This window comes from Acomys minous, assembly GCF_964271855.1.
Source record: "Acomys minous genome assembly, chromosome: 13".
In the NCBI taxonomy this organism is placed as follows: Eukaryota; Metazoa; Chordata; class Mammalia; order Rodentia; family Muridae; genus Acomys; species Acomys minous.
This window is the reverse complement of record NC_140495.1, coordinates 56,170,393-56,185,615: the sequence shown is the minus strand read 5'-3', so window position 1 is coordinate 56,185,615 and position 15,223 is coordinate 56,170,393. Positions and strand designations below refer to the sequence as shown.

The 15,223-nt window shown below is 46.2% G+C and overlaps 1 protein-coding gene across 7 annotated transcripts in view; it reads right to left on the bottom strand.

The window, feature by feature from the left end:
• The window catches only part of AFF3 (ALF transcription elongation factor 3), a 476,201-nt gene that overhangs the window by 226,795 nt on the left and 234,183 nt on the right, over positions 1–15,223 (bottom strand). For all 7 annotated transcript variants that reach the window (XM_084754113.1, XM_084754109.1, XM_084754108.1 and 4 more), the window contains one exon: positions 7,619–7,666. In XM_084754113.1, the coding sequence (XP_084610239.1) occupies positions 7,619–7,666 (48 nt within the window). The remainder of the gene's footprint in view (positions 1–7,618; positions 7,667–15,223) is intronic.

Sequence of the window (15,223 nt, the reverse complement as noted above, 5' to 3'; positions counted from 1 at the left end):
GTAGGTCCCTGGGTTATATCCCAAACACCCTTGTCCCAAAATAGAGCCTCTGGGAATAGAAGATAAAGGTTGAGAAAATACTGAGGACAAGGTAAGGCCACCAGACGCTCTGTGTGTGACTATCATGCTGACAGTGAGTTCTAGTTGAGAGTTACTTCAAGGAAGAGTGCACAGTAAGGCCTCTGAAACTCTACTCTGGGAGGCAGGTCCAGCACAAGCCAGGGGCCCCACCTCCTGCTGCACGGCATAAGGCCCGCCATGCGGCCTGCATTGCTAACTGCTGGCCATGCCACCGCTCCAACCACAGACCTGAAGTAACCCGGGGCAGCAAAGGGCTGTGGGGATACGGATCAAGCATGCATGCTGGTCCAGCTAGCCTCAGGAGCTGTCTGAGATGACAGTCACCTATGGCTACACAGTCTGCACAGGAACACAGGCAGCGATGCTTGGGATAAGGAACACAGTGATCTTAGGGGATCTGGGCAGGAATGGTACCAGGACAGTGCTTGGTGACTTGTACTTGAAGATCTATTTGCAAGGGCCATCTGCTTGACAGGGTTTCTAGGTCAGAGTGAGAACTGGAAATGCCAGGCAGAGATGAAGTGGGCCACAGATGGAGGCTCTTTGTGCTGGGGATGTCTGACACTCAGTTTGTTCACACACAGACACATCTAGACACCTCTGCAAGCAAGTGTGACCTTATCTGTCTTCATATTTTAAGCACTGACGTCACTTTAGCTGACACACATTCTTATGTCTAGATGCTTCTTTGTTGGGACCCTAAACCTTTTCAGTGACACATTAACTCTAGAGATAATTTTCTCTGTTGGAAGCTTAGGAAACTTTTATTGTTTGTTTGTTTATTATGTACATGAGTGCTTTACCTGGGTGTAGTCTGTGCACCAGGTGTGTGCCTGGTACCCATGGAGACCAGGAGAGGGCATCTGATCCCTTGGGACTGGAGGTGCAGTTGGTTGTGAGTTGCCAGGTGGGTGCTGAGAATTGCACTGAGGTTCTCCGGGACAGCGCTGAATGCTGCTGTTGACCATTTTGAGCCATCTCTCTAGCTCCTGTTATAATTTTTCAAGGTCTGATGGACATATATAGTTCTTAAACATATTCATGTTCTTTATTAAATATAGAAATCATAAGGAAAAATGGCAATAGGAACTAAGGATGCTGCTGAGTGGTACAACACTTGCCTAGCATTTGCCCTGGGCTTCAGTCCTAGCACCTTAAAAACTGTACCAGCGAAGAGCACTCAAGTAAAAACCACGCTGGTAACAAACTGTGGGGTAGGACTGCATTTGGGTAGCACACAACGTGGCTGGCAGATGCACGGCCCTGGGTTCTCTAGAAGTAAAACACAATTTTGTGCAAACATTGCATAATGTACAAATCAATACAGGTATACCGCCCCTTTAAATGTCTGTCATTGCTCTGTTGTGAAAGACATTTGGAATTCTCTAACTTTTTTGAAATATATCATGTGTCACCTTATATGAGAGAACACCAGGATCTAGTTCCCTTAAAGCACACACTATTTTTAACCTGTCAGTTCAAAAATATGAAATAAAAATAAGCGATGTCTTTTAGGGTGACTTGAACATTTTAAAGTATGACTGCCTACTACTGTGATTGTGCATGCTTATTTAATATTTTCTGCCCCCATAAAGAAAACTCTGCATCAGGAAATCTCAGTTGTGGGGACAGATAAGACTGCTCACTTTTTGTTCCACATGACTCACATTTAAATGCACGTCTTTTCCAGAAGCCGCTCGCTTAAACATAGAGAAGGTAAACCAGTGAAGACACCACTGTCTGAATAGGTCATGGCTGAGCGTGCGGTCACACGGACTGGGCAGAGGAGGCCGGGGACACTGCCATCTTGCAGCCTCACTCTAGCCCTTACCCTCTGGCTCTGCCGTGGCGGGGTTGGGCTGGGCAGGGTACCCATCAAGGAGTGCTGATTCTGAAAGGAGCGTGCCTCTACTTGCCTCCTCTCCCCCACTGAGCCTCTGCTGTGTGCAGCGGGTACCCAGGGCACTGGGCGCACTGACTGCTTTTGCAGGTATTGTCTGCCTCCCATATACGAGACACAAATACAAATGGAATACTTTTGCCGCCGCTGCCATCCCTGCAGTACTGAAATTCCCAAAGTACGTCATGAAAACCATACGCTATCACTACAACTGCTGACAAATCCTCACGGACTGGCTGAGGTGCCTTTCCCTGCTAGGACACAAACTAAAAACTCACTGCTGACAGTTTCTGGGTTATCTACCTAACTCTACTGTCCTGCAAGTGACTGCGAGATTCCTAGCTGTGGGCCAGAAAGGAGACCACTGAGAGCTGAGGCAGCATGTTCTCAGAAGGAGCTTCTGTGCTTCCGTGTTCCTGCGGCTGTCACCTCAAAGCCTATGGGGGTCAGACCCACCCCTTCTATCAAGGCTGAACTCCTTTAAAACCGTGGTGTAGCATGTAGACTGTGGCAGGATGGTCCTGTAACCAGTCACCTGGACACCCTCGGCAGGGAGGAGCGTAATCCTTTACACAGGGCTCCTGGCTTCTACCTAATAGACTAACAGTGATTTGTTATTTTATGTTAAGAATTTATCTATACATGTAAAATAAAATGTAAACATGTGCAGTTTCTGTCTTAACATTCAGATGGCCAAAGGCAAGAAGAAAACATAAAACGTAACACTCTGAAATGGCCTGATTTGCTCCTGGGTCAGCTGATAGGTTCTGCTTAGTGAACTCTCCATAGTAACGTCAGGCTTATTTTTCTATAATAAGTAATGGGATATATTAATGTTATTCCTTGACAGTCCTCGCTGGGTTGATTTTGTCATTGGTGGGCTTCAATTTGTTGTGAATGAAATCTTTAGATTTGGAAACAAATCTAAATGAGAAAAATTATAAAAGGAACAGTACAAACTTTTATAGAAAGCCGCCTCTGGTCTGCAGAAGAAGCAAGTGACCCAGGCGCTGCACTGACAACAAGTCATCTCTTTGTTTCCCGTGGTCCGGCAGCACAGAGGAGCTAATATGTTTTCATCTAGGGCAAGGAGCATGGAGATATTTGAACACAAGGCCTCTCTTGTCCCACCACCCAGAGCCTGGCCATGTGACAGGCTGGGACGATGTGCAAGCCATATGACACTGCTTACCACGCACAAACCTCTCCAGAGATGCTATGTGGCCGCGATTTTCAGTTTTGGGGGAAATTAAGGAGAAAAAAATGGCTTCCCTGTTCTTTCCTGAAGGCTGTTCCATTATAATGTAAAGAAATGGATCTCTAGAATTTAAACAAGCACCTCTTACCCCTTTCATAAAAGTAGTATTAACCCTGGGCAAATACCTACAATGGACACCTCACACTGGAATTAAATTAGTCAGAAAGCATAATTGCCAAGGAGGGAATCTGTTCAGATGCTACCTTCAGATGGTCTCTAAATTCAAACAGAACCCCCAGCACTGGCTCCTCCGTTGTTATTGTGAGTCAGAGCACTTTGTTGGAGGATTGGGGGCCCCTCAGTGGAGTGTAGCCTAAGACCTTCCTGCATAACACCTGTGTAACCTGGATCCCAGCCCTGCACTCTTTCCTTGTGTTGTAAATGGCTTTTATCGGCTGAACGGGTGTTAATGCCACTATATGTCAATGGACGATGCTATGAAAGGCACCACGGTATTACACCGAGGTGAAAATACGACGACTTGCAGAACTGGCTGCTATGAGCATCTGTCAGCCATGAGGGCCTGGAGCCCTTATGGCCCGTCTCCACAGAACTCCGTGATAATTTCACTCATGGATAAGAGCATTCTGTAATTATCCACAGATTTATTGGGTCCCAGGGTTAAAATTCTCTGAGTAAGAATAAAAAGTAATTATACTTTTTAGAATGCATTGTACTATTCAAGTGATTTGAAAACAGTCACCTCGGCAAAAATGAAAGAAGCAAGAAGAAGCAGAAGTTAAAGACGCAGTTGGCAGGGTGGACCATAAACCTGAGCGAGTTTAACGTGTGGACACACGGGGCCAGCACTCTGACGTCGCCGCCGGCATGTGGAAATGGGAACCCGTGTTAGAGCAGACTGCCCCAGCTTCCTTCCTTCAGTCCGCTGAGACCGCACCCTGACGCCCTATCACCCTAAGCCTTTCACTGCCATGTGTCCACTTGTCTTTTCCCTTCTGCGTGCAGGTGGACCTTCCTGGGCTGCGTATCTGTGGTGTTGTTACCAATTAGCTCAGTTGTCTGCTGTGAGCTACACTCACCTACGTGCTCCTCTCTGTTCCTTAGTTGCCTCAAATGCTTTTCAACTCTGCATGCCTGTAAATAGGTTCCTACTCCCCTCTCTCCCTGAGGCAGCGGTGACCCTAAACACTGCTGCTGCTGCTGCCGCTCGCATTTGCGACTGAACCTCCATGACATCTCTGCTCTACGTGCTTTCAATGGCGTCCACCCTTTCTTATCTTGTCACATCATCTTCCATGGCTGTCAGAATAGGGAACTGAAATTGACAATGTGACTGTGTCACCCTCTGCACCAACCTCCTGGCTCCCCTCCATAGGACCTGAACATGCCTGGGAGGCCAGCACTATCCTGCTCCTCCTATCTCCGCTCACTTGCTCTCTAGTCACTATGTCTACCTTGTCCCCGTGGGGCCCTGACAGACGGCAGGTTCCTTTGTTTGGGGCCCTCATCATTCCTCAGTCAGTGTCCTGTTTCTCTTCTGCCTAGCCGTCACTTCCTCAGTGAGACCAGCCTGAATCATAGGAAAGGTCATCCAGCATATGTCAGGGTCACATAAATCCCAGAGAGCCTGTCACAGCTGGTGCTACATACCTCCTAACCGGACCTCTAAACATTAGCATTTACGTTTGCGGTAGGCAGACAGTTTCCTCAAAGGCAAGAGGCCACGTCTATTTAGCCACTGCTGTTTTCCAAGTTGCCTTTTCACACAGAAAGGGCATGAGAACCCAAACCATGATCATTACAAGACATTTTCAGGGCTCTCTGCTTCCCTGATGAGAGCATCACCCCTTAAACACCATGGCTTCAAACAAGTACCCCTGATGACCCTGGCCACATCCCGCTTCCCCGATGAGTCACAGAGCAAAAACATGAGGAAAACTGGGCTCAACACAGGCTTTGCATGGAAGCCAGTCATTGAGAGAACCACTGACCACACCGTGACTCACAGCAATCACGTCAGAGGCCCTGGGCTTCCCCCTCGGATCCTTTCACTCACTCACTCACTCACTCGCTCGCTCGCTCACTGACTTTAAACGGGGCCAGGCTTTGGGAGGGACAGATACACAGTAAGTATCTGGGGCTGCTAATCAAAAGGAGCCCTGGGCTCATGTCTGGGGGGAGATGGTCCATTTCAGGAGAGAGGGAAAGATGAAGTAGGGCTCACTACCTGAGTGAGGCAAGGGACAGCAAAGAAAAACCCCCAGGGACCCCGGGGACATAGCACATCCTCAGGCCACTCCTCCTTTGCCAGCCTACTAACTACCCCTGAGGGATGTGAGGTTGGTGTAGACAACCCCGCTGAATGACTGACACCACTTTCTCTAGTACTGCACTCCCCAGGGATTGTAAGCTCAGACAGGTCACTCTCTCCTCTCGCAGTCTCCGCACCAGGCCTAGCTAGTACTCACGTGGAAACTCCAGCCTCCTACGTGGACACAACCCATCTACTCCACGGCTCCAGCCTTTCTCTTTGTACCACACCTGACGGGAGGGGGGCTGAGCTGAGGCAGAGACAGCACCAAGTAGGAGGCTCTGAGTCAGTTTTGTCGGGAGGCAGGAGTCGGGTAGACCAGGGTAGGAGGCTCTTATTTGTTGTCTTTATAAAGAGTGAAAGCTTTAAACTGGACTGAAAGGAATCTGCTCTACTTAAATGAATTTCAATTTCCTTAAAGTATAACTTTTGATGTATAAATTATTCAACTCTTTATTTCAATTTCAATCTCTGTCTACAGGTAAGAGCAAAAAGGCCAGAGTTGAGCAGGGTGGAGGAGAGACCCCTGTAGTCCCTGAGGCTGGGCTGAGGGGGCAGAACTGTGGGTTCCAGGCCAGCCAGGGAGACCCTGTCAGGAGAGCAAGGAGAAGGAATGCGAATGACAAATTTCTTCAGAATGGATAAAAGACAGTCTAAGGAGGCACGTCGTCTAATTACAGGAAGAGAGAGGGGGCACACAAGCAGAGACACCACAACCAATCAAAGGAAAGTGGCATAAAATTGGAGCATTTAGCCCCAACATAAGAGAATGCTGAAAGAGTAGGCAAGGAAAACTTTATCAGCATCATACACTATCTACTGTTTAATCTGAAACAAAATAGAAAATAGATTTTCTTAAATAAAATATGGACTCAACATAATTAAAGGTCAAACTGAACCTTCACACTTTGATCACAGTGGTCTTCAGAAGGAAAAAAAATCATTATGAATTTAAAAAAACTAACTTTAGCTATTCTGACCAACTTGTAACTGTGAATTTAAAAAGATTTGTGAAACAATACTTTTCAGGAAGAAAAATAAGTTTGGAGTTGCTCACTTTTTTTGTTTTGGAGAACAACTTATAAAGGTAAAAGTTTTAGTCCAAGTAATTATATAATAATACTTTAATGTGTTGATAATTCATATAAAAACATGCGGGGTATTCAGAAGGTAGAAAAACATTAATGTTTTCCTCTTTACAGGGGATGACCAGACCATCTGCTGTAGTTTATTTTGGTGTTTTGCCCAGTGTGATATCAGTTTTCTGAGAACTGTTAATTTTTAGGTTATTTCCCTGAAAAGATGCGAGTGAAGAAAACTGTGGGTTGATGATGACTTCTGGATTACAAGTTGGAATACTCAGGAAAACAGTAGCACAGTGCACGAGCCCAACTTGTCCATCTGTGTGTGAAATTGGCAAGGAGAGGGAAGGCAGAGGGAAGGACAGGTAGATAGAGCACCAGAGAAATTTATAACCTGCAACGCAGCACAGAAATATGTGTCAAACTCCAGCATTGGCTCTGTCAGAGCTTCTCATTCTAATTAACTTTAGAAGAACAATCACGAGGCAGCTCCCGCCTGACTCAGAATGTAGCATCTTAAAGGATGCTCTGGGGAGAAACGGCGCACGCTGATGGGAGTCCTCTGTATTTTTCACCCAACATCCGTTTTCTTGGTCTTCTAGCTGATTTACTTTAATATTTATTTGTTTATTATGTATACAGAATTATGCCTGCACGTACTGCATGCCAGAAGAGGGCACCAGATCTCATTATAGATGGTTGCGAGCCATCATGTGGTTGCTGGGAATTGAACTCATGACCTCTGGAAGAGCAGTCAGTGGTCTTAACTGCTGAGCCATTTCTCCAGCCCCTGATTTACTTTAATACTGTCATCCCACTGTGCCCCTAAAGCACTGGGTGAGCTCCCAGGGTGCTGAAAAGCAGGGCCACTTCATCAAGTGTCACTTTGGTGACTTGTATGGCCATCATCAGAACAGATGAACATCGAATAGCAAACCATGACAGATCCCTTTGATGATGTGGCCATAGGACTTCCGTCTTTTGGCAAATCAACACATTGATAATATTTTAAAGAGTATCCTTACCCGAATTATTTCTTCAACACAGCTGTTGCTTTCTCCAGATCTACTCTCCTGAAAGCAAAGGAAAAACAAATTAGGCTTGATTGAATGGAATTATGATCACAAAGACAGGATGACAACCTAATTTTCAAATTAATAGGGAGAAGAAAGCAATGTTGGCCTAAGGGCATGCTTAAGGCAGGCAGTGCTGATGAGGGGCATCCCCTGATGGCCAGCTCTCATTGGTTAGTTCTTGTAGCCATTTCCCCTTTCCAGGTCTGCAGAGCCACATACGTCTGTGTGCCCATAGACTTGGCCCAGAGCTCTCCCACTATGTTAACTGAAGTGGGGAAGTTTCTAGGAACACAGAAAAAGTTCCACAATTCTGAGGTCCATCCGTGTTGGGCTTCATCCAAGTGTGGAAACCACTGGCTTTGCCACTACGTGGATACAGTCTACCCATGAAACACGTGCCATGGGCCAGATGGGTACGTGGTTACCACAGCTTAAATAGAGTCTAGATCACAGTTCTCAAATGCTACAGTGAGCGGCGGGATGAGGCGAAGACTAAATCCTCTGGGCATTGCCAAACACGCTGGCGTCAGAGCCCACCAGAGCCACCTGTTCTGATGCCATCCATGCTGCCTTGCACGGTAGGCAGCTCTGAGGTGTGGGGGGCTCAGGGCACGGCTGACTGGAGAGTGTGTTAAGCTCCACAGACACTGTTTAGTCACTGCTGGCTACACGGCTGAGAGTAGAGGACGGATGTGGTTTTATGGGAACATAAAGGCATGAGCATCTACTGTTGGGTGTGCTGCCTGTGGTCCCGGGGAAGCCATTCTGCGGGGCCTGTAACTCAAGGGTGCCAACCACAGCACAGTGCGCCGTACAAGAAGGCGACATTTTTGTGCTGTTAATCAAACCCTGTGCCTTCTCTTCACGACTCCCTTTCCTCCAGGCAGGCCCTCTGTGCCCTCTGTAGTTTTCCAGCTAATTCCAATGTATCCTCTGAGTCATAGCTCATGCATAGTTTCCTCAAGGTGGCTATACTTGGCCCTGGCCTTCTCAGTAGTTTGCCTTTCCTCATCCTAGCCTCGCCACAACTTCAATACTCCAAACTGTCCCTCCATTTAGAACACACGCGCAAAGGCTCTGTGTCATTCTGAACTGTGCTGTGCTGTGTACAACACGCATGTCAGCTGATGCTCTACACTGTATGTGCTGTGTACAACATGCTTGTCAGCTGATGCCACACACTGTATGTACTGTGTACAACATGCTTGTCAGCTGATGCACCACACTGTATGGGCTGTGTACAACATGCATGTCAGCTGATGCTACACACTCTATGTACTGTATACAACATGCATGTTGTACTTCCTGTTTTCTGCCTTAGAAACAATTATAAGAAAAAAAGTGTGACCTCCTATTACCCAGGTAGAACAACTTACTATAATGCTTCAAATCACACTTTAAGATGAGCCCCTAAGGAGACCTCCTCTGGGTGCAGACACAGTGTAAGAGTCAGAGGAACAGGAAGTTGCCTGTGAGATTTTATTTGCTACAAATTTCGGAGACATTACATCTATGAAGACTGGTCAACACAGCGACCTACGCAAGCCCCGGATAAGGACAGCAGTGCTGGACATCTGAACGTGGAAGAGGAATCTCATGGGGCCTCAACCCTAGGCTGAGAGCTGCAGGCCACCAAGGATGGCTGAGAGCAGGGAAGAAGCCACAAGTGGCTACCCAACACCGATGGTCAGCCCTGAGAACATACACCCAACAGATTCGTTATATGGACTGAGCAGGCTGTATTTATATATTTAGAAGTAAGTGTGTGTGTGTGTGTGTGCGCGTGTGTGTGTGTAACAACTAAAGTTTTAGAGGCCATGAATGTGACAGAGAGGGAGAGAGAGCAAAGGGGAGCAAGGAAGGGATTCGAGGTAGAAAAGTGGGAATGATGCAATTAGATCTTAATTTAAAAAAAGAGAATTAAAAGTTATGCCTCCTTTGAAAATAAAAACTTTATTTTCCCTTGATGTGCTGTGTGCAGCGGACAAGCTGCTCTTCCAATGATGTTCCCTACTATCCTACGGGTTTCGGCTACTTCACTCTAGTGAGGGCAAAGAAGAGGAACGTGGATCAGATGCACTGTGGCGGAGTGCACAGGTTTATGACATGGGGTCACCTTGGTGAAAGTGCAAACCTGATGGCCAGGTACACAGACAGACAGACAGTGGACCATCAAGAGAAAACACAAAGCGAGACCAGGACCCCGACTTCCTGTAGCCATCTCAGGAGGTCTCAATTCTTGACTCAGAGCCTGAGTAAATCTGGCAGAGGGATGCCCTGGGTCGTCTTGGCAACAATTCCCCTGGAGACTCAGGAAGAGCCGCCATATTGGTCTGGCTCTCTAGGCACTAGGGTGGCTCCATGGGGCACAACATTGAAGGAAGTCTGATTCAGAAGGCACCTAGGAGCTCTTTCAAACAAAAAATGGTGACTTTATCAGATGGGCAAATAAGGGGCTCTATCCGAAATCACTATGGCAGCAATGGTAGCCACGGCAGGAGCCGCACACGTTTTTAGTGGTGCCTTAGTGACTTTTCTATTTCAGCAACTCCCTGTGCTCAACCCTTGGGGCTGTCTCTGGTCGAGTTGACATTCACATTCCAAGCGGAGGGGGTGGGGGGAGAGAAAAGATTCTGGAACATTCTGGTGAGTTTCTTCATCTTTATTCAACACTGTGTCACAGCCTCTCAGTCCACTAGCCTCTGCATCACACACAGCGGAAGGGGAAGGGAAAAGGGAAAAAAGAAAGAGAGCCGTATCATTGTCCTTCTTAACTAACAAAATGAATGGGGAAGGGCATGTCTCCTCAAAATTGGGAGCACAGAATTCTACCTCGTCTCTTTTTAAAATATATTTTATTAATTTATTCATATTACATCTAAATTGTGTTTAGATGTAACTTCCCTATGACTGTGACTGAGGGGGACCTCCTCCCCCTGTATATGCTCATAGGGTATCAAGTCTCTTCTTGGTAGCCTGCTATCCGTCCTCTCAGTGCCACCAGGAACCTTGTCTTTTCCAAGTATACATGAGGGGGCTGGGGAGCTTCCTGCCTATGGGGCTCTTCCTCAAGTTTGATCTGTGCTGTAGCTGGGTGCTCTGGTTCTATTTGCACTCTGATAACTTTCTGTATGTACGAGTAAGGCTGAAACGTGCATGCAATTTAACATCTCCAGGAGGAGGTTACACAATATAAATATTAATTACTTGGGTTTTTGTTGTTGTTGTTGTTGAGGGCTTGTGGCTGTTATCTCATGCTGAGTCGCTGAGCTGTTGCTCCATTATTTACCCTGACTTTGATGACCCCCCCACCCCCACTTTTCTATCACTACATTTTGAAATCCGTCACAACAGTCTCACCTCATTGAAACTCCAACTAAACTTCAATTAAAAGCTAGCATCCCTGGCCGGCTCTTCTTCCACAGCTGTGGTTGTTACATGCTTTCCCCAAAGCCTACCACTCAAGCATGCTGCACGCCCTGCCAGGGAAACGTGAGGAGTGAAGTTCTGGGAAGGCAGAGCTCAAGCCACAGCCAGGAGCATCATGTCCCTAATTACCATGCTGAGCACAGTGCGCTGGAAGCAGCAAGGCTTAAGGGGAAAAGGGCTCCATCAAGCCAGGGTGAAATGGCATTTCATGGCAGAGGAGATGAGCTGCACACAGGACACATTTTGAAAATGGTTGAACTCTGCATCAGACACATTTCAGGAAAACTTTCATTCATAAACAATGCAGGGCACAACGGCTTTGTCAGCAAATCCTCAAAAGTCTTTAAGCATTTAGAAATCGGTTATCCCACACACATACCTAAATATTTCTACAGGACTATTTTTAAACAAATCTTACAATTTTTTTTTTCATTTATAGAAAACCTGAGACAAAGAAATTAGGTATTCTGTAGACACCAAGAAAACAACGCCTGGAGATCTAAGTTAGCAGCAGGAAGTTGACAACTCTGTGGGAGGCTCCATCTCTAGGATTAAGTGCCAGGCCTGACCCTTGAGCACAGGGTGACTTGTGACTTGTCCTTTCTCAATTCTGTTTCTCTCCACTGATCCCGCCATGCTGTCATGGAAGGACTGCACTCTGCTCCCTCTGTTTTAAGCTGGATATCCAGTTTCATCTCTGCTCTTTAGCCTCCCTTACCTGCTCTGCTCACCCCAGCACCCCTGCCCCGCTGTTCCCACCCTGCTCTGCTCACCCCAGCACCCCTGCCCCGCTGTTCCCACCCTGCTCTGCTCACCCCAGCACCCCTGCCCCACTGGTCCCACCCTGCTCTGTTCACCCCAGCACCCCTGCCCCGCTGTTCCCACCTGGCTCTGGCTCTGAAATGCTAGTGTCCCCACCAGCATTGAGACACTCAGAATTGGGCAAGCAAAGCGACAGGACATAGAGGGCAATGGTGGGAGGAGGTAAAAAAAAGCGGCACTGGAAGCAACTGAGGGGCAGATGGCGGCGTTGGGGGTACACGGCAGAATGAGGACAGGCAGGGTACAGCGGAGCATCAGAATAAGACATTCCAGGAACGTGGGCTAGAAGATCTGCAACCCACGCCCCTCCCCCATTTTCCTAACAGATTAAAGATACTACCAACCAAAAAATAAACAAACAAACAAACAAACAAACAAAAAACTCTTGGGAGGAAATAAAAGTATGAACTAAAAATTACCTAAGGCTAAAATGGATAAATAGGATAAAAAGGATAAATACAATGAACTTATAACACGAGTTAATAAAAACACATGAAATTGGAACTATTTTGGGAAAATACTGACTTATGAAATAAGAGCTTGGACTTAGAGCCCAGAAGCAACAAGTAACATAAAAATCACCTTTACATAAGAGCTTCTAGCTAGATGACTGAAGTATTCCAAAGGCTCTTAGGAAGAATGATTCTTATCTATTTTCTATTTCATAAATGCTATAGTCTCAGAATTAAAGTATTTACGCCAGGAATGCAACCGTGGTTTAACATTCATTTTTAGGGACCTTTGAAAGTACTATATCACTGGAGAAATAAGTGAAATCTTGCTGATTTTTTTTTAAATCATATACTTGGCAAAACCTACATGACTTCACTTTTACTGTTATTAAAAAGGACAACTAACAAAATGGAAAACAGTGTAGAGGTTAAGAAAAAAAGCACTAAAAGCTGTTCTACAACAAGATCCAACTAGACAGACCTTGGGCATCTGCCTGAGGAACTGGACATCTCTCTACAGGGACACTTGCCCACTCACGCGCAGGGCTGCTCATAAGAGGCAGAACTTAGAACCGGCCTAGGTGTCCATCAGCTGATGAATGGGTAATAAAATGTGGTACACTCACACACTGGAATGTCATTTGGTTGTTAAGAAAATTATAAAGTTTTCAGGTAAATGGTTCGATTCCCCCCTCCCCGAAAAAAACCCAAATACTGTATGTTTTCTCTACCTTTAAGCTTTAGATATGTGTGTTTCAATTAGAACAGCCATGAAATTTAGGTAGCTAGTAAGGGAACAAGGGGCAGGGGAAACTTTCCAAGAAAGGAGAAATAGTACGTAGTATTTTAAAAAGATAACGGGGAAATAGATGGGGAGGTTAAATGCAGAGGGGGACGAAGGGGCAGAGTAAAGGAGGGAGTGTGGGACGAGGTACCTAACTTTACAGGCATTTGAAAAACCATGTAGAAAACCACTACTGTAGAAGCTTTCTAAGATACGTACATGTATGAAAGGAATGTAAATGTAGCCATCCAATAATGGAGGGGACATTGCATCCAACTAGGCATCTTATGACACCAAGTAAAACCTGCAGTGCAAGAATTGGGTTACATCTTATTCAGTCACTGACCAAAGGGGTCCGCAGACTCCTCCCCAAACCTCAAAAGCTATTGTTAAGGTTACTGGTTACCCTCACAATCTGACACTACGACCCTACTTCTGAGGACACCTCTTACTTTGTCATCAAACATGGAGAGATCAAGGTGGTGACTAACTAGACATTGGCCCTACTGGTTAGTGTGCATGGTGACCAACTAGACATTCCCCTACTGGTTAGTGTGCATGGTGACCAACTAGACGTTCCCCTACCGGTTAGTGTGCATGGTGACCAACTAGACATTCCCCTACTGGTTAGTGTGCATGGTGACCAACTAGACATTCCCCCTACTGGTTAGTGTGTATGGTAACCAACTAGACATTCCCCCTACTGGTTAGTGTGCATGGTGACCAACTAGACGTTCCTCCTACTGGTTAGCGTGCATGGTGACCAACTAGACATTCCCCTACCGGTTAGTGTGCATGGTGACCAACTAGACATTCCCCCTACTGGTTAGTGTGCATGGTGCTACAAGTTACTCTGCATGATACCTGAGGAAGGAAATCATCAATACCATCCAGCTACAAACTGACACCTACAACAGTGACCGGCCTGTATGACCCAACAGTGGCACAAAGGCTACGAGGGTGACCAGTCGCCTTCTGGACTGGATTAAAGCATGCTCCATCAGATGGAACCCATACTTGACACTGTTAATGATGTCAAGAACCTGCAGCTGCATAGGCCACGGGCTCAGCTAGTGACCCTGTCTTAAAAATCACATGAAGAATGACAGAAGACACCTGATGCCAACCTCTGTTCTCTATGTGTGTGCATACAGCTGCATGCACACGTAAACATGTACTCACACAAACAGTGTACATGTACAAGTAAAATAATAAAATATAAAATTTAAAATTAATGACCAGGGCAGTCACCTGCAACGTAAGAGATATCTTTGCTTCCCCTAAAACATTAACAGAGCGTGGCTGCCTTGAACTCAATTCTTCTTTTTTTTTTTTTAACCCAATTCTTAAAACGTCAACATTTATTTACTTCACTAAATTAAATTATGCCTCTCAGTACATCAACTATTCACGGGCTTGACTCCCTAGTTCCCACACTGGCACCTGTAAATCAAGTCCTTCATGAGTAGACAACATCAGGAAAGGGATGCTGGCTGAGAAGTCCTCTTACGCAAACTTATTTGAATTATCCTGAGTGTAGAGAGCCCAGGGCAGTTCACAGAGATGGAACCAATAACCAGAGAGCATGCGCGGGCTGGACCTAGACCCCCTATAGCAGATATGCAGCCTGGTCGGCACGTGCTAATACCTAACAATGGGAGTAGGGGCTGTCTCTGACTGTTGCCTGCCTTCGCATCCCTTTCCCCTAGCCAAGTTGCTCAACGGGAGAGGATACATTTAGTTCTGCTGCAGCCTGAGGTGCCAGAGTAGGTTGGTACCCCTTGGGGGCCCCTCCCCTTCTGTGAGAATAAGGAGAGAGGAGGAATAGGAAGAGGAGAGAGGAGCCTGGGAGGAGAGGAGCGAGGGGCTGGGATCAGGCTGTAAAGTGATTAAATAAATAAATTTTAAAACGCTGCAAACGGAGAATTCCATATATCTCATCTCAAACAGTGCATCATGGTAAAAAAAAAATTAGGGTACATAAACATACTCCATAAAGTTTCCTATGGCCTATGGGTGTAATGTACATTATAAATAAATTTCATCTAGACTTTAGTCTCATCCCAT